General features: G+C 45.3%; 1 protein-coding gene and 1 long non-coding RNA gene across 28 annotated transcripts in view; one reads left to right on the top strand and one right to left on the bottom strand.

The window, feature by feature from the left end:
• Positions 1-23,768, top strand: part of LOC105470260 (kalirin RhoGEF kinase) — a 700,354-nt gene that overhangs the window by 544,107 nt on the left and 132,479 nt on the right. For 6 of the 26 annotated variants that reach the window (XM_071089244.1, XM_071089239.1, XM_071089231.1 and 3 more), the window contains exon 1: positions 12,405-12,670. The exons of 18 other annotated variants lie outside the window; for them this stretch is intronic. In XM_071089244.1, the coding sequence (XP_070945345.1) occupies positions 12,586-12,670 (85 nt within the window). In that variant the 5' untranslated portion in view covers positions 12,405-12,585. Of the gene's footprint in view, positions 1-12,404; positions 12,671-23,768 lie in introns of those variants that run through there. 2 more of the 26 variants (XM_071089223.1, XM_071089224.1) reach the window with 2 other exon arrangements.
• Positions 4,551-23,768, bottom strand: part of LOC105470259 (uncharacterized) — a 42,802-nt gene continuing 23,584 nt past the window's right edge. Inside the window, exons 3-6 of one of the 2 annotated variants that reach the window (XR_011618448.1) lie at positions 20,730-20,844; positions 16,716-16,812; positions 15,794-15,822; positions 4,551-4,956 (exon numbers count right to left, since the gene is read on the bottom strand). This is a non-coding gene — a long non-coding RNA (uncharacterized lncRNA). The remainder of the gene's footprint in view (positions 4,957-15,793; positions 15,823-16,715; positions 16,813-20,729; positions 20,845-23,768) is intronic. The other variant, XR_011618450.1, reaches the window with a different exon arrangement.

The raw sequence follows: 23,768 nt of genomic DNA, 5'->3' as shown, positions 1-23,768 counted from the left end.
GCAGTGGGAAGGGAGGCGGAGGTTGCAGTGAGCCTAGATTGTGCCACTGCACTCCGGTTTGGGTGACAAAGCAAGACCCTATCTCAAAAAAAAAAAAAAAAAAAAAAAAAAAAACAGGTTGAATGTCAGCAATTTCAATTCCAAATGGCCCAACCTAATGTATTGTAATCTACTGTTTTTTCCTTAAAAGGGTACTGGCAAATCTTTGAAAACAAAGAGAATTTGGTTCTCAGGGAATCAGATGGGCTGGGAAGAGGACAGGGTATGGAATGAGAAGCCAGTTATTTTGAGTAGAAAGTCACTTAATCTTCCTGGGTTTAGCTTTCACATTTATGCAAAAGAAAGCAGATAAAAATGCCTATGTAACAGAGTTGCTGGGAGACTCAAGGGTGGAAATGTTAAGTAAAAGTGATTTTTAAACTGTGAAGTTGGTTTTATTATTATGTGCACAGGCTGATTGTTTAGGATAAAACAAAAGTTGTCTGTGTCTTTACCTCAGTATGCAGTAGACTATAAAAAGATGGTCTGTAATTCCAACACTTTCAGAGGTTGAGGCAGGAGAACCACTTGAGCCCAGGAGTTCCAGACCAGCCTGGGCAACAGAGTGAGACCCTGTCTTTAGGAAAATTTTTTTTAAAAGCCAGGCATGGTAGTGAGTGCCTGTAGCCCCAGCTACTTGGAGGGTTGAGGTAAGAGGATCACTTGAGCCCAGGAGGTCGAGCCTGCAGTGAGCTGTGATTCAGCCATTGCACTCCAGCCTGGGAAACAGAGCGAGACCCTGTCTCCAAAAAAATGTCTTGGGGTGGAAGACCTGAGTCTGAATCCTGGCCACTGGCTAGATGATGACCTTGGATAAGACACTTAGAATCTATTAAATAAGCCGATGTGATCACACACCTGTGGTCCTAGCTGCCTGGGATGGGAGAGAGGATGGCTTGAGTTCAATGCTGCAGTGAGTTATGATTGCACAACTGTACTCCAGCCTAGGCAATGGAGCAAGACTCCATTTCTAAAAATTCTAATTTTAAAAAAATCTGAGAAATTGATTAATAGCACTTAAACTCCAACAAGGTAGACTCTCCAGCCCAGTTATGCCTCATCAAAGGTGGTCAAAATGTGAAGTTCCCTGCCTGCTCTTTGTCTAAGTTCTGATACCTCTATAGGGCTAAGTACAGGGTGTTTCCAGCCTGAATCATCCCCAGGATTGTTCAAGGGGTCAGGGTTCTCTTTCTAGTTTCCATTGGTTTTCTTTTTTTCTTTTTTTTTTCCCAGACAGGGTCTCACTTTATCGCCCAGGATGAAGTTCAGTGGCATGATCAGGGCTCACTGCAGCCTTGACCTCCCAGGTTCAAGTGATCCTTCTGCCTCAGCAACCCCCAAGTAGCTGGGACTACAAGTGCGAGCCACTGCATCTCCATAGGTTTTCAGAGGCCCCAGCATAACCTCCTGTCTGCACCGGCTCCCTTCCCTCAGTCTCTATTCCTAACCTACCCTGGGTCCTTTCCACAGTCCACCAACAGCAGGTCCATCTGGTTCTGTGATTTCCCAAGAAATAATGGCTTATTCCTCTCGTAACTTTCTTTTGACTTTAACCCAGAGGATTGAGATAATATCTGATATATTTGAGCTAAAAATTCAAGTTTTTCCTTGGCTTATACCTCTGGCACCTCTCCATGAGCTATTCTCTGTCATTAATTCTGTGGTACTTGAAGGTAACATTTGGACCACATTATGGAGATGGGCTGACCCATGTGATGGGAGTTGTGCTGACACTGTGAGTGTTGGGTGTATATGAGAGGAGTTTCGTGAAAACTGCCTCAGGCCTACTTTGTTCTGGTTGAGATGTCCTGCCTGTGGCCACATCCATCTAATACTATTTAGGACATGAAAGGGCTTAGAATCAAAGCCTCAAATAGGAACATGTCAGGCCAGGCCACATCCTTCTCTAAATACAACTCAGTGTCGTGCTGCCTCCAAGTAGAACTGAAGCAGGAAGACCCAGGTGTCCAGGGAAAGAGCTGGTCTCTCTGGGTCCCTCTGCAGAGATCCTGCATTTTTGCTTTTTGTAACCAGCCTGCTGTGACTTTCCTTATGTTAAATGCCAATTTCAACAGTATGTTTTCATGCCTGCTGGTGCCCACCATAAATCTGTGACATCTGCATGATGATGATGCCCCTTATCATCCAGAGGGAAAGTCAGGGGGAAGCTTGAATATGCCCTTTGGAGCCACATGAACCAGCTGATGGAGCTCAGAGCTAAAATGAGAGCCTCAGGATTTGATCCCAGAGAAGAAAGGCCGCCACTGACTGCTTTCTGAGAAGAAGCTGAAGATGATGGAGAGGAGGTTACCCTAGCAAACAGAATGTTCCCCCAGAGGAAAGATGGTGCAGTTTTCTTGCTTACAGCTAGCTAAGCTGAAAGCACTTTCCCCCTAGAAGAATACAGGGACCCAGGAATGACATGCACTGAGTGTGACTTGGGGAAAAGAGAAGGCAAGGCAGTGGTCTGGACGATCTTGGGATGTGCCCATCCTGTCTGCTCAGGGAAGGGCAGAGATGGGAGGACCTCAAAGGCCTTGAGGAGCAGCCCTTGCAGGCCAAAGCTCTAGGAGCTCTCAGCAACAGGATTCTGATGCTGCTGGGCAGGACAGAGCAGTCAGACCCTCCTCTCACCGCCACACCGCCTTCCCTGTGTCACTTGCTCCTTGAGAACAACTCCTCACCGAGGATCTATGTGGGGGTGAAACTGCAGCCTTAACCCAAACCCTGCAAACAAGCATGAGAAGTCTTTCCTTTTACTACTAACTGCCGTTCCGAACACCAGCCCTCTGCCCTACAGGCAGTTATTGAACAGCCTGCCCCCTTCTTTGCCCCTGTGGTAGGACTGGGTTGTCTTGTTTTCTCCCCATGTCCACTAACTCCAGCCAGAATCTTGATTCTAAGATTGTACCCACTTGCCTTACTTTCCACATGGCTCTCTAGGCCGCAGGAAGTCTGGCTCCTGATCTTTGTACACAGGAGGGCTCTGAATAGATAATTGCCGTTGCTTGCCCCCAGCTGCAGGGAGGTGGCCCAGGCTGAAGGCCCTTCTCCGCTCAGAATGTTCCAGTGTCTCCTGTCTCACTTCGAGTACAACGAAGTCCTTTCTGTGACTGCAAAGAGGCTCCACAAAACCTGTTCCGGAGCCTATTCTCTGACTTCATCTCCTATGTATTCATTTCCTGTTGCTGCTGTAACAAATTACCGCGAACATGGTGGCTTCACACAACACCACAAACTTATTATCGTATAGTTCTGTGGTTTGGAAATGCAACACGAGTCCCCACGGGGTAAAATCAGTTTCAGCAATCAGGGCCACATTCCTTTTTGTAGGCTGTTAGGGAAAAGCTGTTTCTTACCTCTTTGCCTCTTCCAGCTTCCAGAGGCCACCACACTTTCTCCATCTTCAAAGCTAGCAGTGTTGCATCTTTCTGATCCTCCTTCCATAGTAGTTTCCCCTGGGCCACAGTGGGAAAGGTTCTCTGCTTTTAAGAACACCCACGATTACACTGTCCTCACCAAAATGATCCAGCATAATCCCCTACCTCAGCGTCCCTAACAGAATCACATTTGCAAAGTGTCTTTTGCCATATAAGGTAACATATTTATAGGTTCTGGAGATGAGGATGTGGACATCTTTGGGGGACGTTATTCTGACTACCAGTCACCTGACCAGCCTGCCTCACTGAGCCATTCACCAATCAAGCCACACATATGCTCACCTCAGGGCCTGACCTTTTGTTCCCTCTGCTTAGAACAAGCCAGATACCCCAGATCCTCAGATACCTGGATGTCTTGCTGTCACACTTCCTTCTGCTTGAATGTCACCTGATTAGAGAGGTCTTCCCTAACTCCCATCCTCTCCCATCACACTGTATACTCCCTCCTCTGTTTTACTTTTCTTCAATGCATTTATCACTTCCTGATATATTTGTTAATATTCCTCTGCAAATCCTCCCTACAAATACAGGGATTTTGTCTATTGTGTTCCTTGCCCTATCCCCAGCATCTAAAACAGTGGCTGCCATGTAAGAAGTTCTCAGTAAATATTTATAGAAAGGAGGGACAGATCATGCATCAAGGACCTCTGCAGTGTTCTTATGTGAAGGACCAGGCTCAGCATGTAGAACGGTAGAGGAAACTGGCTTAAGCTTTAGCAGGAAGACCTGAGGATGGGAATGGGGAATCATGTTCTGATGCTAGGAGTCCTGACTGAGGAAGTCTTCTCTGGGGATGTATGGGTTAAGTACCTCTCATTTATTTGGACTGGTTGAAGGATGAGTAGGTCATTATCCACATTCCATTATTGGCAGATGTATATCCTTTCTATTATTGGAAATCCTCAATAAACTCACCTGAGTTACATCAAGACAAAATCCACTTTCCATTTGACTCATCAGAAACCTCTTCACTGTACCCCATGAATCTACATGGAGCTGCTATTTGTGCCTGTAGGACGGAAGGTGGCATTGGCAGAATTAAAATGCCATCCCGCATAGTGGACACTTAGCAATTATAAGTTTACCTTTAATTGAAACTCAGAGTGATAGACTGGCACTCTTTTACTGCCCTACTTTGGGAACACTTTGACCTACTTAGAGGTAAACGTTTTTGGAAATGGATAAAACCTGGAGTGGTTTGTTTTTAGCAACTCCAGCTGCAGCCATCTTTCACTTTGATAAATAGCTCATCTGCCCCTGAGCTCAGGCCAGCTCAGGCGGCTGCTCAGTACAGATATCCAGGAACCTGTCCTTGTTGCCAGTAGCTCTTCCTTTCTGTCCTCACAGAAGAGGAATGTTGGCCATTCTGGGGAGACATCTGTGTCCTCTGTGTAATCCCACAGTCTTCATCAGTATGTCCTGAACCACCCCTCTACCTTGAACCTGGTTCAGACCAGAGAGTGATCAGTAGTACTTCCTGGGGAAAAAAAAAAAAAGAGGGTGGCTGCAGGCTGACTTGGGGCCTCTCTTGAGGATAAGTGAGACAGCTAGAAAGAGGCAAACAGGTGTCAGGTGGGCAAGTGCAGATGAGCACATTTAAAGGCCAGTAGGTAAAGACATATGGGCCAAGCTTAGTAATGGTTCAGTCATTAGAGTCCAGGAGCTGTCACCAAGTGGATGATGGTACGCATGGGGCCAGCAGTGGTGCAGTGGTTAGACCACATTAAACAGAGATAAAAAGAAGAGATTACTATGCGTGATTCTGGCAAGCACACTTTTTCTGTACACATTACTGTTAAAATAACACATATTACCTGGGAATAGTTACCCACATAGATATTATACACTTTTGAAAAAAAAATATTTGGGCTGGACACAGTGGCTCATGCCTGTAGTCTCAGCACTTTGGGAGGCTAAGGTAGGATGATTGCTTGAGGCCAAGAGTTCAAGACCAGCCTGGGCAATGTAGTGAGACCCCATCACTATAAAACGAAAAAATTAGGCAGGTGTGGTGGTACATGCCTGTAGTCCCAGCTACTTGAGAGACTGAGGTGGGACCCCATGATTTTGAGGATACAGTGAGCTATGATTATACCACTTCACTTCAGCCTGGATGACAGAGCAAGACTCTGCCTCCAAAACAAAACAAAACAAAACATATTTGGAGTTTAAAATATTTGTAGTTCAAATTAAATATAGAAGCAATGTACACATTATACCTTCTCTAATTGAAGTGTTTCTGGTTACTGATGACTATTGTCTCAATTCCTCTTTTTCACATAAAGAAGAAACACCTACCTTATGTCCAGTACTGCTCTGTTTCCATTTCTTTTTTCTGCCACAGCAAATTAAACCAACTTCTGCTAGAATTCACCCTGTTCTTCTTTGTCTTTTCTCAGGGAACAGACCTTATTTAATTTACATTTTCTTTATAAACTCCCAGATATAGGTTAGCTTGGTGACTTGCAAACAGTAAATGTTCTAAGACCAATTATTTGTTGAATAAATGATTAGTACTTAGAAAGCATCTTAGATGTTTAGGCCACAGCCACAAATGGAGGCCAGGGCTTGGTAATTTGGGAACATTGATTAGCCATCCTGGTATCAGCAGTCAGGCAGTTCATAGATCAGAAATCTACACAGGGAAGATAAGAATTAAGGAACCTGCAGTTAGCAACCAGGGAGCATGGCAGGCAGTGGAAGAATGGGTCAAGGGACTGATGGTCAGACTCTGAGAAAGTAAAACCATTTGGGTCCAAGTGTTTCCTAAACTCTACAATGCAGGAACTCGTCCACAGTGTGAGTGGCCTTGGGCCCCAAAGTCAGTGGTTCTCAGCCATGACTTCACATTGAAATCCTCTGCAGAGCCTTTTAAGACCCATAGATTGGCCGGGCATGGTGACGTTTGCCTGTAGTGCCAGGTACTTGGGAGGCTGAGGCAGGAGAATCACTTGAACCTGGAAGGCGGAGATTGCAGTGAGCCAAGATGTGCCCCTGAACTCCAGCCTGGGTGACAGAGTGAGATTCCATCTAAAAAAAAAAAAAAAAAAACCTTATAGAATCCAAACCTGGGGGTGAGTGCTACAGGTGAGAATCACCCCTGTGGGGAAAGGAGGGCAAGGGAATGGTTGCAGTGGAGTTAAGGAGATCAAGGCCTGGCCTCTGCACTCACCAGGAACCATGTTCACGGCTCACTGAGCCTATGTTCCATAAAAGGTCTCAGTACTTGTCACAGTAAGAAGGATCTTACATGAATCTCTAGGCCTGAATTGGGGCGTAGTTGCTATTCCTTCTGTTTCTGTCCTGAGCGCTAAGAAATGTGGGGAAATGATTGTGATTTAGTAAAATTCTATTCCTGACCATCTGAAGAGAATAACCCTAAAGGAAAAAAAAAGATGGACATATGTCTGTTGGTGGAAGAGACAGGTGCCTGAGGTCTTGGTCCAGTGTTACTGAAGGCTGTGGTTAATGTGGAGGGAGAGGCAGTCACACTGGTGCCTGAGGTCAGGCCCGGCATTGTGGTACACCTGGCCCACTACATCTGCAGGCTGATACCAGGAATTCTTTGGGGTTCACTGTTGTTGGAAATGAGGGTGGGACATAAAGTTGTCACATAGGTAGGCAGACAGCTTTATTCATGTAAAATGGACTTAGGCTGCAGGTATCACCAAAGACAAAGTCTGCCAAAAATATAAATGAGACTCAGTCACCTAGTTGAAAAGTAAGACTACTTTAGAGATATTGCTTATAGCTTAGGAGTTTTTAGCCTGAACTTTGGGAGTGGGTAAGTAGGTATGTGAAAACCCTGAAATAATAGACATTCAACTGGCTTACACAAAAAGGAATGTATAAGCGAGGGGCGGGCACAAGTAAAGTCTAGGAATAAAGCTTTAGGAAGAAGCCTCTCTAGCTACTCAAATGATACCATGAGAAACCGACCTCTCTTTTCTTCTCTCTCATCTTTTTCCTGTGTTGGCTTCATTCTCAGAGAGCTTCTTCCCACATTGTTATAGCAAAATACCCCCAGCTGCTTTAGGCTAACATTCCATCAACTTAGAAATCTTGTAGAAAGAGATTGCTGTTTTCTCAGATGTTCTTGCTAAGATCTCAAGGTTTATGCTCATTGCATAAACTCGAGTCATGTGCTAAATCTGAACCAATCCCTGTGTCTGCCTGGTCACACCCAGGTCATGGGCTTATCTTTGGAGTAGAGGGTGGACAAGGGGAAGATGTCAGCCACACCCAGAAACGTGGCCTGAGAAGGGAGGAGGGCTGGTTCCTCAAAGACAAGTCAAGGTGCTGTTACAAAAAGAAGAAGGCACAGATGCCAAATAGGCAAGGAAAATATCCAATTCTCGAGTAGGTCTCCGTGTGTTTCTGTACCAACAACATCGGCCTCACCTGGGAACTTGTAGCAATGCAAATTCTCAGGCCCCACCCCAGACCTACTAAATCAGCAACTCTGGGAGTGGAGCCTAATAATCTGTGTTTTAGCATACCCTCCAGGTGATTCTGATGTATACTCGAGTTTGAGAACCACCATACTGCACCAGTGGTTTTCAAACTATGCTGCATATTACAAACACCTGGGGAACTTTTAAAATCCTTGTGCCCAGTTGCACCCAAAGTCAATTGATCTAAATCTCAGGGGGTGTGTGGGGGTGGGGGAGGGGAGACTCAGGCAGCAATGATCTCAAACTTGGTTCCACCCCAGAGCCTAAAAAATACCAATGCCTCATATTTTTAAATGCTTCCCTTCTGATTCTTATCAGCACCAATGTTTTAAAATTATATCCTCCACCATCCCTTCTAAATTGTTTTGAGAATATTAACTTAAAACAGCTGGATAAAGGCTAGAAGATCTAGGCCTCTATTAAACCCCTCAACTAATAAACTTAGTCACATATCTGATGTGGATTCACTTTTCTCTCACATTCGTGATGAGTCTGTCCTAGTAGCTAGCTTCAGAAGGACTGAAATTGTTTTAGTTCACCAACGTAGATCCAGTACCTAGAACAGAGCCTGACACAGAGTAGGCACTCAGTAAGTATTTGATGAATTAACGGGTAGGTCCACAAACAGTTAGTGTCCCCATGTTGTTCAAGATTTCCTTGATGGCCAGGTATGGTGGCTCACACCTGTAATCCCAGCACTTTGGGAGGCCAAGGTGGGGCGGATCGCTTGAACCCAGGAGTTCAAGACCAGCCCAGGGAACATGGCAAAACCCTGTCTCTATTAAAAAGAAAAAAGAAAAAGAAAAAGAAAGAAAGGAAAGGAAAGGATTTTCTTATTAGGTTGTAGACATTGGCTAGTCTCATTCTGGAAGGCAAGTGAGGATGGCAATGGGACTCTTGGGTTATTGGTTATTGCTGTCTAACCCCAGAATGAATCTCCAGGATGGCCAAAAACGTATTGACCTTGCCAACTTAAGAAAGGAGGAGGTTCCTAATGGTTTTATGCCTTTGAGAGTAGGATGAATTCCTGGGTTATAAGAATTAGTAGAGGCTGGGTACGATGACTCACATCTGTAATCCCCAAAATTAGATGCACGTGGTGGCGCACATCTGTATTCCCAGCTACTCCGGAGGCTGAGGCAGAATTGCTTGAACCCGGGAGGCAGAGGTTGCAGTGAGCCGAGATCGTGCCACTGCACTCTAGCCTGGGTGACAGTGAGACGCTGCTCAAAAAAAAAAAAAAAGTATCAGTGGAAACATGCCCAATGGATCCATTTTGCCTATAGTGGACTACTTTACGGTCTGCTGGTATTTGATTTCTAAAGTAAGAGTTGGGTCTTCCTCAAACATGTAACTCAAGCCAGTTTCTGCAAGATGGTATGTCATTAGTCTCTTGCAAAGAATTGTGACAAAAAAGTGATCCAGTGTTATCTGAACACAAAAACCAAGAGGGAATATTGCAGTAAAAAACAAACTGGTTATTCCCCATGAAATTTTGAAGCATCTTTGAATTCCCATCATAGTGCCCCCAAAGTGTAAAAAGAGATGGATTGGGTGGGTAAACCAAACATTGAGCCTTAGACCATAGCAACCATACTATGGATCACAAGCAAATAAAGTTATTTTTTACAGACATTTTTGGTCTGGGCTTGCAAGAAAAACAAAATATGTACTGTCTTTGGTGACATGGAAGAGAGAACTAAATAATAGTGCCAGTTGCTGTGGGTCGGAACTGGAACCCAGGATAACTATGTGAGGATTAAGGATCCTGCAGTAATTCAGCCTGGCAAAATGAGACTGACCAATTATCAGGATGGTCAGTGAATCAGGAATCTTGGGTGCAGACAGCATGAGCAATTTTTTTTTTTTTTTTTGAGACAGAGTCACTCTGTTGCCCAGGCTGGAGTGCAGTGGTGCGATCTCGGCTCACTGCAACCTCCGCCTTCCGGGTTCAAGCAATTCTCCTGCCTCAGCCCCCAACGTAACTGGGATTATAGACATGCACCACTATGCCCAGGTAATTTTTGTATTTTTAATAGAGATAAGGTTTCACCATGTTGGCCAGGCTAGTCTTGAACTCCTGACCTCAGGCAATCTGCCCACCTTGGCCTCCCAAAGTGCTGGGATTACAAGCGTGAGCCACTGTGCCCAGCCAACATGACCAATTTGAACTGTAATTTCTCTGTTTTTGTATATGTTAGAAAGAGCACCAGAGATTCATTTCCTGCTTGACAGTGACATTCTTATGTAAACCTTGCCAAGAGAAACCATCAAGGAGATGGCAGTAGTAGAAATAGAGGGTAGATTTTTGACTTTATGTTCTACTGTTCCAAAGGGGTGAAGCTTTTTAGAGTTCCTCTTTAGAATTAAACCATTAAAGCCTCATCGTAGTTTATTAATTCAGTTTCTTCAAAGGTAAAACAGGAAACTACTTTACAAGGTTTTTTAAATGAGATAATATATGGAGAACATGGAGGAAACTGCTTAGCATATAAATGCTCAATAAATGTAAGCTATTGTTACTCATTAGATCATGCTTTGATCATTTACTGGTATCCCAACCATGTGGCAGATGCCTTGGCACATTTTTTTTTTGGGGGGGTGTAAGCTGGGGGGGATGGGGTCTCACTCTGTTGCCCAGCCTGGAGTGCAGCAGCACAATCATGAATCACTGCGGGCTTGACATCCCCAGGCTCAAGTGATCCTTCCACCTCAGCCTCCCAAGTAACTGGGACCACAGGCATGGTCCACCAAGACCCGCTCATTTATGTATTTATTCATTTATTTTTATTATTTGTAGAGACAGGGCCTCCCTGCATTGTTCAGGCTGGTCTCGAACTCCTGGGCTCAAGTGATCTGCCTTGGCCTCTCAAAGTGCTGGGATTACAGGCATGAGCACCCATGCCTGGCTGTCACATAGATAAATAAAGCACAAATCTAAGCATGGTTCCAACTGGGAAAGGAAGCCCCAAATCCTGGTAACTTTTAAAAGCCTTGTCCCATGAGTGTGTTTCTTCCAGGAAGGCATTGGTTACCTGGGTGATCAAGCTTCTGTTTTTCATTCCTCCCACAAACTTCCCTTTTTCCTGATGAATAGGCCCTCTTTATGAGTGTTGTGTGTTTCCAGCAGGCCCTTTGCCCTAAAGCTGGACACAAAGGAATGGGAGAGACATCCTGTGAGTAATACAGTGGTTCGTGGAAAGGCCCCACTGGTGTAGCCCAAGTGGACTTCAAGGGGGTTGTGGAAAGCAAGCTTGACCTTGAAACATGAAAAAGCTTTAAAAGACAGGGATAGGGATATAAGTAAAGGAATGACAGGTCTACTGGGCATATTGGGCAGGGGGGATGGTGAATGGCAGTCTTGCGCCATAAGTAAGATGTTTGAAGTTTTTCTGTAGGTATTAATTCACCTGGAAATATTAAACTTCATTTCTGTAACAGGATGTTAGCCACACCCAGAAACATGGCCTGAGAAGGGAGGAGGACTGGTTCCTCAAAGACAAGTCAAGGTGCTGTTACAAAAAGAAAAGGAGACAGATGCCAAATAGGCAAGGAAAAAGTCTGAATCTCAAGTAGGTCTCAGTGTGGTCCTGTACCAACAACATCAGCATCATCTGGGAACTTGTAGCAGTGCAAATTCTCGGGCCCCACCTCCTACCTACTAAATCAGCAACTCTGGGAGATATCCATAGATATTTTTAAATTCTACCATCGGCTGCATGTGGTGGCTAATCCTAATGCTTTGGGAGGCTAAGGCAGGAGGATCACTTGAGCCCAGGAGTTCAAGACTAACTGGGGCAACATAGCAAGACCCTATCACTATTAAAAAAAACTTTTAAAAAGAAAATCTACAACCGTGGAAAATAGGAATTCTTTTACATTTTTTTTTAATGGGGAAACTGAAGATAAAAGGTGAAGTGACTTGCCTAAGGTCAAACAGCTAGCAGGTGGCAAAACTGAGCTTTGAAGGTTGGTTGTATGATTCCAAACCCAGTGTTTTCACGTCATTACAGTTGGAGAGCTGATCAAGATGAGGCACTGTTATCATTGTTAGTAATCAGCATTACATGGAAGGAAAGAAAGGGTTGGGGACGGTGTTTTCAATACAGAGGAGGCTGTGGGGAGGGAACAGGTGAGGCTGCGAGGAAGAAAAGGGCATCCCTGAGTCTTGGACATTCTAAGTCTGCCTCTCTCTCACCTCTTTGGCCCCATCTAGTTATTTTTTTTTAAGCCAACGCTCATTGTGGTGGCCTTTGAGGGGAGGAAGTTGCACATAAGGAGTACCTACCTGTTTGGTGCCAAGGGCTCAAACTCCACCCATTTGCCCCGTGCCCACAGCGCTGGTGCCACTGACAGCGTTGCATAAGGCTCTGGCCGCTGCTGGCCAGGTCTCCTGCGCACAGCTGGACCTTGGAACTCCGCCCCTTAGGCCCTCCCTCCCCGCCCGGCCCCTCCCCGCTTCCCAAGGTGGCAGTGGCTCCCAGTAAGTCAGAGCTGCGGCCGGCCGCGGTGCGGGGAGAGCACAGCGGGGAGGGCGGGAGCGAGGGCGGGAGCCGGCTCTCGGGCGGCGGCGCTGAAGTTTCCTTCCCGCCGCGCTCTCACCCCGGGCTGGTGCCCGGTGCCATGCGGGAGCGCTGGGGCGGCGGGGCAACATGAAGGGCGGCGACAGGGCTTACACCCGAGGTCCCTCTTTGGGGTGGCTCTTTGCTAAGTGCTGCTGTTGCTTCCCGTGCAGAGGTGAGTGGCTGTCGGTGGCCTTGGTGCCTTCCCTTAGCCAGACGGGTCGCGCTGAGCCCGAGGGAGGCTGGTAGGGAGGGAAGGGTTGGGGAGGCCTCTGGGGTAGGGGGATGGGGGTGGCGATCAGGAGGGCGGCGAAGGCAGAGTTTGCTGCGATCCGTTTCACAGTTCCCCAGACAGAACGCGCGCGCTCGCTGGCCGGCGGTGTGGTTCTGACTTGGATGCGGAGCTGTTGTTTGGGAACTCAGTCACTTAGCAGCGACTTTGGATGTCAGGGCGCCAGCCTGCTGGGGAGTGGGATGCGGACGCGGGGGTAGGAAGGGGACGCAGAGCCGCGTATGTCCCTGTAGTGGCGGAGAAGTACCTCACTTATTGACACATGGATCTCAGCTGCGGGATTAACGCGTGACTCCTGGCTACAGGAATGTGTTTGACACCTGTGTCTACACCAGGAACTATTTTTGCCAAGTGACAATTTTCTCATACGACTGGAGCACATTTTTTTTCTGCCTGGGTTTTCACAGGCCAGCGTGGATTTGCAGCTCTGGGCCGGAGCTTGGCTCATTAATTAACAACTCTCTCTGTGCCCAATTAGGACTGTATTTAATTATTCTGCTAATCTTAATGTTGTGGAAGAGACTTGGAGGAAGCACCCAATTTCCCCCAAAGCAGCTGGCGAGCAGGAGGGCGAGAAGGATCACAGAGGGAGGGTTCTCAATGGTGTGGCTTCTCCTGAAAAAGAAATCAGAACCTTCCCAAATAGAATAAGCAGATACTCCTAAGGCTGTTCCTGTCACTTTAACACACGCTAGGAGAGTGGGGGAAGACTGTTTTTGTGTGGGTGGAAATGAGAATGTAGCCCCTACTTGACATTTGCCCTTTTAAAAAGTTTCACCTTTTGGGCCTCTGGCCTCCACCCCCATTTACAATACCCCACCCAGTCTCTCATCCCATCCGCTATGCAAAATCCTGATGGAACTTTCTGGCCGAGTTACTGGTGAATAAACTTCATCCAAGCCACCTTTCACCATCCTCTATGCCACAAACACACAACATAGCCCTGAGAAATTTTCTATCCTGAGCAGATTTAAGGTTACCAAAATTAATTAAATCTGAATGACTTTTCCTGCAAGTCATTAAGGTCATAATCTCAGCGTTAGATGGTCTCAATCTCTGCATTTAATTAGAATAGCCTGGAACTGTGTGGTTTTGAGCTCTAAAAACCAGAATTCAGATGAAGAAGGAATGTGAGGGGCCAAGGACCCTCTAAGTCTGATTCAGAAACATTCAAAACCAAGGCTGGGAATTGAGGGAAAGGGAGAATAAAGCACGGAGGAAGCAGGAAATGGCCAAGGGGAATCTGAGTGGGTGGGTTGGCTCCAAGTCTGCCCTGCTTTCCCCGCGAAGGGCTTCTCTGCAGGATTTCTTGGGAGTCCGTTTCCTGTCAGACAGAATGTGGGGGCTGGGGTGGTGCTTATCTGAAGCCCCCACAGCTGCCTCCTTGAGTCCAGATATGTGACAGTCCTGGCTGCCCTGCAGGGTAACTCTCTGGGGGTCTTGCTGGCCTTTGCTTTGTTGAGAAATTGCCTGACTTTCCCTCTTGCTGCGATGCAGGGGGAGGGGCTGGGGAGCTGGCTCCGGGGCCTGCTGGGTGCCTCCTGCCTGGGGCCTGTGAAGGCAGTGGCTGCTGGCTCCGTGGCTAGGAGAGGAGGCGTGCGAGTGGCTATCGTAGGAGCCGGAGCTGAAAAGGCCAGCGACCCTCAGATGAAGACTGAGGGAGTCAGAGGTCCAAGCAATGAGACCAGTTTGAAAGGAAAAAGAAGGGTGGCAAGGTGGGGGCCCGGGGCCTTCTCCTGCTTTACTCCTCAATCCCCTAGATTGTGAAGATGAAAAACAGGCTCATCAGAGGACGATGGTGGGAGAGGTGAGTTAGCCACTCTCCAAAGAAAACTCCAGCCTGTGGCTGGGCTGGGGGTCGTGTCTGAGGTGTTGGGCATGCCTGGGGCTCCTCAGGCTCACTCTAACCAAGAACAGTCTCCACTCAGCCTGTAGGCATCAATTTGAAAGCAGATTGAAAAGATAAGGTCTGTGCTGAGCCTGAGTGCATGGCCTAGAGCCCGTAGACTCTTTGGGAAGAGGCTTGCCCAATTGCAACACCCAGAAGAGCTGAAGGGAGAGTCTTGAGGCTGTCCCTCAAGTGGAGGGTGTGCACTGCAAGGTACTGACTGCCTCGCCTTTCAGTTGAACCAGTTCCTCTGGTCTTAGGGAAAATACAATGGAAAGGCAGCCTCCCCACTCCACCTTTTGGATAAAGGCCGCGGGTTGTTTGGTCTCCATGCCTTCTCTCTCGGAGAACTCGGCTGTCTCCTGCGGCTTGAGTAGCTTTACTCTGAAGCAATGACTCAGAGCCCACTGCTGTGGTTCCCAAGGCAAGGGGCCTTGACCATCTGGCTTCTAGTCATGCAGGATTTAAAGGATACCTCCTTCTAAAGTCTGAGGAGAAGGACAAAAGTAAAAGAACCAAGAGGAAGTGGAATGTTTTGGCTATTTTTGACTTGAAGCTAAGTGAGCTACACTGGAATTTCTCTGGTGAATCCTGAGTGGTTGTAATTGTCATCACTAGGGTCAGAGTCAAGGATTTAGATAAAGTACCTATGTGGTCTTTAAATATCACATTTGAGGAAAATATGGATAAATTTCACTGAACTTATCTTTTGATTTGGAAGAGTATGGAAAGCTACTGTCTTGTGTTTTTCCCTCCACCCCCACACTCCACTTTTTTTTTTTTGAAACAGGGTCTCACTCTGTTGCCCAGGTTGGAGTGCAGTGGTTTGATCATGGTTCACTGCAACCTGGATCTCCTGGGCTCCCACCTCAGCCTCCCAAGTGGCTAGGACCATAGGTGCATGCCACTACCCCAGGCTAATATTTTTATTTTTTAGAGACAAGGTCTCACTATTGTTGCCCAGGCTGGTCTCAAACTTCTGGGCTCAAGTGATCCTACTGCCTCAGCCTCCCAAAATGCTGGGATTACAGGCGTGAACCACTGCACTTAGCCTTTTTGGTTCTATTGAGTATGAGTATAGAAAGCAGGTTTGATGAAAGATGATTTTTCTTCCCTACCTTGAAACTGGTGTTGAGAGGCAGGAAAACTGAAAACCAAGGATAGAAAGAAAATAGATATCAGGTGAGAAGGAAGAAAGAAGGCAAATGCATTTATAACTGCCTTTTTGAAGGTGAAAAACAACCAAAAGTGAGATAATTGCATGCATGTGTCTAAGGGGTGATAAATCATTGATGTCACACTCTGTGGGGAGTTAGTTTTGGGATAGCTTTGACTAGCTAGACTGTCCTTCAAGCCCGAAAAAGTGGGTCAGTTCAGAAGAGATTTCAAATCACCTGGAAATTGCTAAGCTATGTATTGCACTGGAATTTGTGATCAAGGAGCCCAGAGATTTTTCTGACCTTTCTAGGTAGAAGCCAGTTTTAGAGACTTAATTTTGTTTTTGAGACGGAGTCTCGCTCTGTCGCCCAGGCTGGAGTGCCGTGGGGCAATCTTGGCTCACTACAACCTCCACCTCCCAGGTTTAAGCAATTCTCATGTGTCAGCCTCCTGAATAGCTGGGACTACAAGTGTGCACCACCACGCCCAGCTAATTTTTTGTATTTTCAGTGGAGACGGGGTTTCACCATGTTGTCTAGGCTGGTCTTGAACTCCTGACCTCAAGTGATCCACTCCCCTTGGCCTCCCAAAGTGCTGGGATTACAGGTGTGAGCCACCATGCCCAACCAAGACACTTAAGTTTCTAGTCAACTTTCGTTAACTTTAGGTATGTGGACACAAGTCTCGTTTTGAAAGCTTTTCCTGATTGCCATCCTCCTTTGCTGCTCCACAGTGTGCATGGGATTTATTTATACTTGTTTATTGCTGTATCAGTGTCATTGCGTCCCAAGTCCACTTGCCATTGTGTCTTCACATTTAGACTGAGATAGTCCAGCCGTCTGAACATCTCAGAGGTAAAGAGAGGAAGGAGGTGGGACTTACCCAAGCTGAATCACTTCACTGAGGCGGTGCAGGGATCGGTTTCTATGATTCTTTCTTTATGTGGGTAGTCCTTCCTCCTTGACTCTGATGTCATGGGCTATGGGTAAGTGTTATGGGGATTCATAGGTCATCCAAAGGCATTTTTATCTATAACTTTCTCTTATCCTACTTTGTTCCAGAAGTCTCAACCAGAAACCTTATGACTTGATGTAAATGTCTCTTCCTTGGCCCTTAAATTAATATAGCCCATTTTATAAATGGAGTTTAATATGTGAAACCATGACACCAAGTTCCTTTAGAAAGGTGTTGGTAACCGCAAAAAGGAACCATTATGACATTCACTGTTGTGGACTTTAATTCACCATCCACTGTAATCCCAGCACTTTGGTGGGCCAAGGCAGGAGGATTAAGTGAGCCCAGGAGATCAACACCAGCCTGAGCAACATAGGGAGACCCCATCTCTACAAAAAATTAAAATATTAGCTGGGTATAGTGACATGTACCTGTAGTCCCAGCGACTCGGGAGGTTGAGGTGGGAGGATCGGTTGAGCCCAGGAATTCAAGTTTGCAGTGAACTATGATAGCACCACTGCACTCAGCCTGGGTGACAGAGTGAGACCCTATCTCCAAAAAAGAAACAAAAATAAAAATTCATCATCCAGGGGATAAAATCCTTAGGGCCTTGATGTGTATCCTTTTATTTCATCTTCTAGGAAGTGCCTTTACCATGATGAAAACTGAATTGATTATTTAGCATGTACAGTGCTAAAGGGGATTGGTTAGTAGCCACAGGGGATTGGTTCCAGGAACCCCTGCGGGTACCAAACTCTGAGGATGCTCAAGTCCCATAGTTGGCCTTGTTGAACCTTCAGATACAAAAAGTCAAAGATCCCTGTGCCCGTGGGTTTTGCACCCCACAAATACAGTATTTTTTTTTTATCAGTTTGGTGAATCTGAGGATGTAGAACCTGTGGATACAGAGGGCCTACTGTATGCTTTTGCGATATGTCTCTTGGTTTTCTTTGCCTCCCAGGAATGTACTCTATTTCTATTTTTCCTTCTTTCTTTCTTTCTTTTTAAATTAAATATATCAGCAGAATCAACCAGGGATATATTCAACTTGGGAAGAAGTAGCACACATATTTACTGTCTTCAACCCGAATCCTATGCTTCTCTTAGTATCTGGATAACACTACTGACTGCCAGTCAAACCACAGCCTGGTAGAAATGGGGGTGTATGAAGGTGGTGAGGTGGAGATTGGAAACTGAAGTTGAATATCCCTCCTGTGGTACAGCTGCATGCCCACCAATCACTGATAATCCTGTAGGCAATGGTTCCCTAGGGTATAGGTTCGTAAGTCCTACCTTGGGATAAAAAGATACAAATTATGACTCTGTATCTGTTTTTTTAATGCAAAATAACTTTAAAAATAAAAATTAAAAAGCAAGTTGAATGTTGGGGTCTTGACTCTTGAGCCTGTACAGCACTGGGCATACCTTCTGGAGTGGTGTTGTAGACATTCTCTTTTGTGGTATTCCTTTTAAGAATCTTCACACTGTTCTCTTCCACCCTAAAAACATTGCCCATCTTTTTGCACTTGATCTTAGCCAAAAGGCCAAGAAGCAATTGCCCATTTTTTTGAAGTGCTGTTCGTCTTTCAGTGAGTAGCACATCCTGCCCCTTCAGACCTAACCCCAGGCTTTTCCTGAAGGAGGACTCTGGAAAAGGTTGAGGTCTGAAACCTGAGGGTGTCTTCTCAAGCAGAAGGGACTAAATCATGGAAAGCTAGAGCCAGAAGGAACACCAGGAATCATTTAATTCCACCTACTCCTTTTATACAGGAGAAAATGGGGATCCAGACTTTTAGTAGCAGGATCAGAACTAGCATCCTTTTCTGATACTTTTTCCTCAACTCTTTCATTCCTGGGCATGTGGCTTGTCTTCCTATGAACAGAGGCAGGACTGACCCAACTGAGAAGGGTAGAGATAGTACCTAAACTGTAAATGGGGTGTTGACTGTGGAATGATCTGTTGTTCTTGGGGGTGACTGCACTGCCTGGAGCCATTTGGAATTAAATGTAGCTGCTTTCAGATGTGGTCTGCTTTCAAGGGACTCTTCTGTCCCAAAACTGAAGACGGCAGAGACCACCATCACATCTCTGTCTCCCGGAGCAGCTTATACACGTTTTCTTAGTTAATATCTGTTCATGTTTTTCTCTCTGGTTCAACTTAATTCAGGTCCCTTTTCCCCGATGTTTTTTGTCCTTTTTCTTTCCTTTTCTTTTTTTGAGACAAGGCCTCACTGTGTTGCCCAAGCCGGTCTCGATCTCCTGGACACAAGCAATCCTCTCGCCTCTGCCTCCAAAAGTGCTGGGATTACAGGTGTAAGCCACCATGCCCAGCCATTGTCCCTGTTCTTGAAGCTTACCCTTTCACAGTCATTGCATCTTTGAACATCACTCTTTATGTGACACAGTGTTTTAATTTATTTGACAAATGTTTATGCTGACTGCATGCCAGCCCTGAGCTAGGTGCTTGGGAGAGTGGACAAGAAGGAATCATAATGACGTTTCCTCCATTGAGCTGTGAAGATTGGTTAAGACAATGTAAGTAAAGGGCCTAGCATAATGCCAGGCATATAAAGTGCTCTAAAAAAGATTAACTATTAACCATAGCAGTAATTGTAATACTAGACATAGACCCCATCCTCAAGGGACTCCCAGCTAAATATCTGTGGGTCCACTAGGTGCTAACACTGTAAATGTAAGTTCCAAAGCAATTTAATGGCCCTGACTCAAACCACTGTCAACAGTGCCTCAGTGCTGTGGAGCTGTCACTGTGGGGAAGAAAACTTGTGATCTAGATGTGTGGTGGGAATTTCCTTTTTAAAAAACTTAAACCAATAAAAAACCACATAACACTTCTACTGTTGTAATTTATTTGTGTTACATAAAAGAAGATTCAACAGAAGATACTGGCAAGAGGCTGGGCACAGTGGCTCACGCCTGTAAGCGCAGCACTTTGGGATGCCGAGGCAGGCAGATCACCTGAGGTTGGGAGTTCAAGACCAGCCTGGCCAACATAGTGAAACCCCGTCTCTACTAAAAATACAAAAATTACCTGGGTGTGGTGGTGCACATCTATAATCCCAGCTAATCGGGAGGCTGAGGCAGGAGAGTTGCTTGAACCCAGGATGCAGAGGTTGCAGTGAGCCGAGATAGCGCCACTGCACTCCAGCCTGGGTGACAGAGCAAGACTCTGTCTCAAAGGAAAAAAAAGAAAAAAGAAAAAATACTGGCAAGAAGCCTACATATCCCTAAGTTATCCTTCTCTTAGGGGCAACACAAGGTACAAGAACTGGAGAAGAGCAACCTAATTTTTGAAGTTTGGATCCCGAGAACCTACATTATACCCAAAAAAAAAAAAAAAAAAAAAATAGCTAATTGCTTTTTCTTGCCTGTGCCTTGGCTTTGGCTAGCAGTATCATTGGAAACGTTTTTCTCTTCTTTTCGCCGGTATTTATTGCACATCTTTTATGTTTGAGGCTTTGTTGGTTCTTCTTCAGACTGTTTTTGCCCAGAAAAAAGTCATAACCGGCTGCCCTCAGGCCATTATTCCAGCCCCCGTGGTGCTGGATGTTTCGCTGAGGCTCGGCCAGTACCTTCCCCCTCCCTTGTCGGTGAGGCCCACGGGTGGTTTGCCTCCCTGCCTGCTGTAATCAGTGACTAATAGAGCATATCTTTTGCTCTTGGCAGAACTATGTTGTTACAATTCCTGGAAGGAGGGGAGCCCTGGTTACACCTGTGAGGCAGCCAGGAGGCTGCCAGGCGGCTTTTGCCAAGTTAAAGAGCAAAGATCAGAGTTAGGAAAACAGGTTGTTCCACATTCTTGCCTTTCTGGTGACCACAGTGAGGAAACTGTCAAATTGAAGGGAAGGGAAGGGAAACCCCTTCTGCTGCTAGGTCAAAGCAGTACCTCCTAAAATGTTTCTGTTTCCAGGTATCTGCTCTTACCGGCGCAGGATTAGTTGTGGGCTTGTATCTCTTCTTTTACAGCATCTGGTGTGTCATCAGCTGTCAGGATATTCTCAGTTTCTGCTCTCTCTCCATGAGAATCTTCATACTGCTCCTGGGGGGAAAGGGATGGTATCTGCTCCCATTCAAAGGGGAAACCAAGCCTTGTTTAAAAGAATTGCAAACTCTTTGCCACAGATTTTTTATCTCAGTTTCGTATCTGTGCAGCGCTCCTTCTCTTCTTTGTCTGCCTACTCACAGAATGGCTTAGAGCAGAAGTTCTCAAAGTGTGGTCACCTGGAAACATGTTACAAATGCAGATTCCCAGGCACCATCAACCAACGCCCCTGCCCTGCCCCGCCCCACCCCACCCTGCCCCACAACTCAGGGGTGGGCTGTAGCAGTCTGTGTTTTAATAAGCACTCCAGGTGGTTGTGGTGCACGCTCAAATTTGAGGACTACTGACTTAGTGCTGCTGACTCGGAGGGAAAAGGTAGATTTCCTCTGTCTTGTATTTTTCTTTTTGATTTGTTCTTTTCTCTGTCCTCCCTCCACCCTCCCCTAACCTTCTGCCTCCTCTCCCCAGCTCCAGCAAAAGCATTCCATAACAGAAGGCTCCCTGAGTCCCTGGGGAATTCTTCGTTTGAGACGTTGTAGAGGACTGTTTGCTATTTGCTTTCACAGGGGTGGCGGGGAGTAGGAATTAGGAATCAGGAATTGTCTATGTCTTCCACGAGCTTAACAGCCCAAAGATCCAGTAAGGGAGGTTGTTGCATCTTTCTTCTCACTTAAGATTACTTTGCTTTTATTTTATTTTCCTCATTACCTTCTCCTGCCACATTTCCCTGCCAGACGAGGTCTTGCCACGTTGCCCAGGCTGGTCTCTGACTCCTGGGTTCAAATAATCCTCCTGCCTCAGCCCTCCAAAATGTTGGCATTACAGGTGAGCCACCACACCTGGCCTCCTCATTACTCTTAAAAATAACTATGCTCACTACAGAAAAAAATCAAAATAGGCAAACAAAAAGACCAAAATGGCATAATCCTAACCATCTAGAGACAACCACTACCTAATCACTTACTATATTGTTTTCCGTATGTTTACCCCTTTTTACTTAAATGGGTTCATTTTTACATGCTGCTTTTATAACTTGCTTGCATTTAATCTTCTGAACATCTTTCCCTATGGATGCATTTCCAGGATTTTTTTTTTTTTTTTTTTTTTTTTTTTTTGGGAGGCAGAGTCTCACTCTGTCGCCAGGCTGGAGTGCGGTGGCGAGATCTCGGCTCACTGCAACCTCCATCTCCTGGGTTCAAGCTATTCTTCTGCCTCAGCCTCCCAAGTAACTGGGACTACAGGCATGTGCCACCACGCCCAGCTGATTTTTGAATTTTTAGTAGAGACGGGATTTCACCATGTTGGCCAGGATGGTCTCGATTTCTTGACCTTGTGATTCGCCTGCCTCAGCCTCCCAAAGTGCTGGGATTACCAGCGTGAGCCACTGGTGCCCAGCCTTCCAGGATATTTTTGATGACTGTAAACATGTTTCATTGCAGACAAGACTTAAACCTGACAACTATTAGTATTAGTTTAATATAATGGTTAAGAGTTCGGTGGGCAGATCCTGGGACGAGTCCTGGGTTAAGAAATAGATCTTTCCAGGATCAGATTATATAAACAGACTAATTCTTGTCCTGGGACTGAAATATCTCCAGTCCCACTTCCCACCTTGCCTTTCTGCAGGACCTATGAATAATCAGCCTTTCTCTCTCCTCCCCAGGAGATCAGCAAGCACTGTGGCTGGAGCCTCAGGATTTACTCCTCCCCTCTTTTTCTTAGTTATGAGGTATTGGGAATCTTCTCACCCCCTGGGACCTTCTTATTGCGCAGCTGATTTCATTGAGCAGGTCCAGGGATTTTTCTTTCCTTTTTTCTTTTTCTTTTCTTTTCTTTTCTTTCTTTTGTTCATTCGTTCGTTCGTTCGTTCTTTCTTCCTTTTTTTTTTTGACGTATCATGGGAAGTAGTTCATTTTTAAATTATTGCAACTAGGAAAGAGAACCTTGATTTTTTTTTTCTGAGAAAAATCATACATAAAGGGGAAAATTTTGAAAATACAGATAATGAAGATAAAATTATATCACTTAGAGATAGCCAGTATTAACACAAAATACATTATTTTGATCTTTTTTTTCCATGTGTGTATTTTTTTTCTCAGAAATATGATACAGAAGTGTTACAAACTTTTTTCACATAGCATATTGGACAACTTCTACTACATTTTAATGAATGTATTCCGTGGTATACTGGAGCCAGCTCAGCTCAGATAGGAATTGTTAAATAGGATTTCCAGAGCAGATTAAACTATTAGTAGCTTGAGATCATCCGTGGTGGGAATATTTATACCACAGAAGTTACCAGACACCATGAATTGGGGCTTTTTGTTTTATTTAGAGAGCTGGGTTATTACCGTACCACTAGATACACGTTTTATCATGTAAATGTGATTTCTTCTGATTGAAATAATCTCCCTATTTTAGGTTATTTCTGATTTTTGTTGTTATAAACACTAATGGCAATTATGGATGTCCTAGTACACATCCATAATTACTTCCTTAGGATACATTGCTTGAAATAGTTTCAGAATCAAAGGGTGTCTGAAATTACACGAACTTGTTACCAAGTACCCTCAGTTTCACACCCTTTGAAAGGAAGAGTGTACTATTTTTGTTTTAAGAGGATTTATGAGAAACATCCTCTGGTACCAAGAATTTCATGTCTCTCCTACTGTTTACTTCTGTTTACATTTTCTGAATGAATTCCTTTTATATAAGGAAATACCCTGGCTGAGAGTATAATAAGCGAATGCCTTTAATTCATAGGATATAGACTGATATGTAGGATGTAAAAAGTACCTTTTGTGGCATTCTGGAATGAAAGGCAATGTATCGTGATGATTAAGAACTTGGAATCAGGTGCCAGAATGAATTTGAATCCCAGCTCTGCTGTAACTCTATGCAAGATACATAAGCTCAGATAG

The sequence above is a fragment of the Macaca nemestrina genome, chromosome 2 (genome assembly GCF_043159975.1).
Source record: "Macaca nemestrina isolate mMacNem1 chromosome 2, mMacNem.hap1, whole genome shotgun sequence".
Taxonomy (NCBI): domain Eukaryota; kingdom Metazoa; phylum Chordata; class Mammalia; order Primates; family Cercopithecidae; genus Macaca; species Macaca nemestrina.
This window is presented reverse-complemented; position numbering and strand designations above follow the sequence as displayed.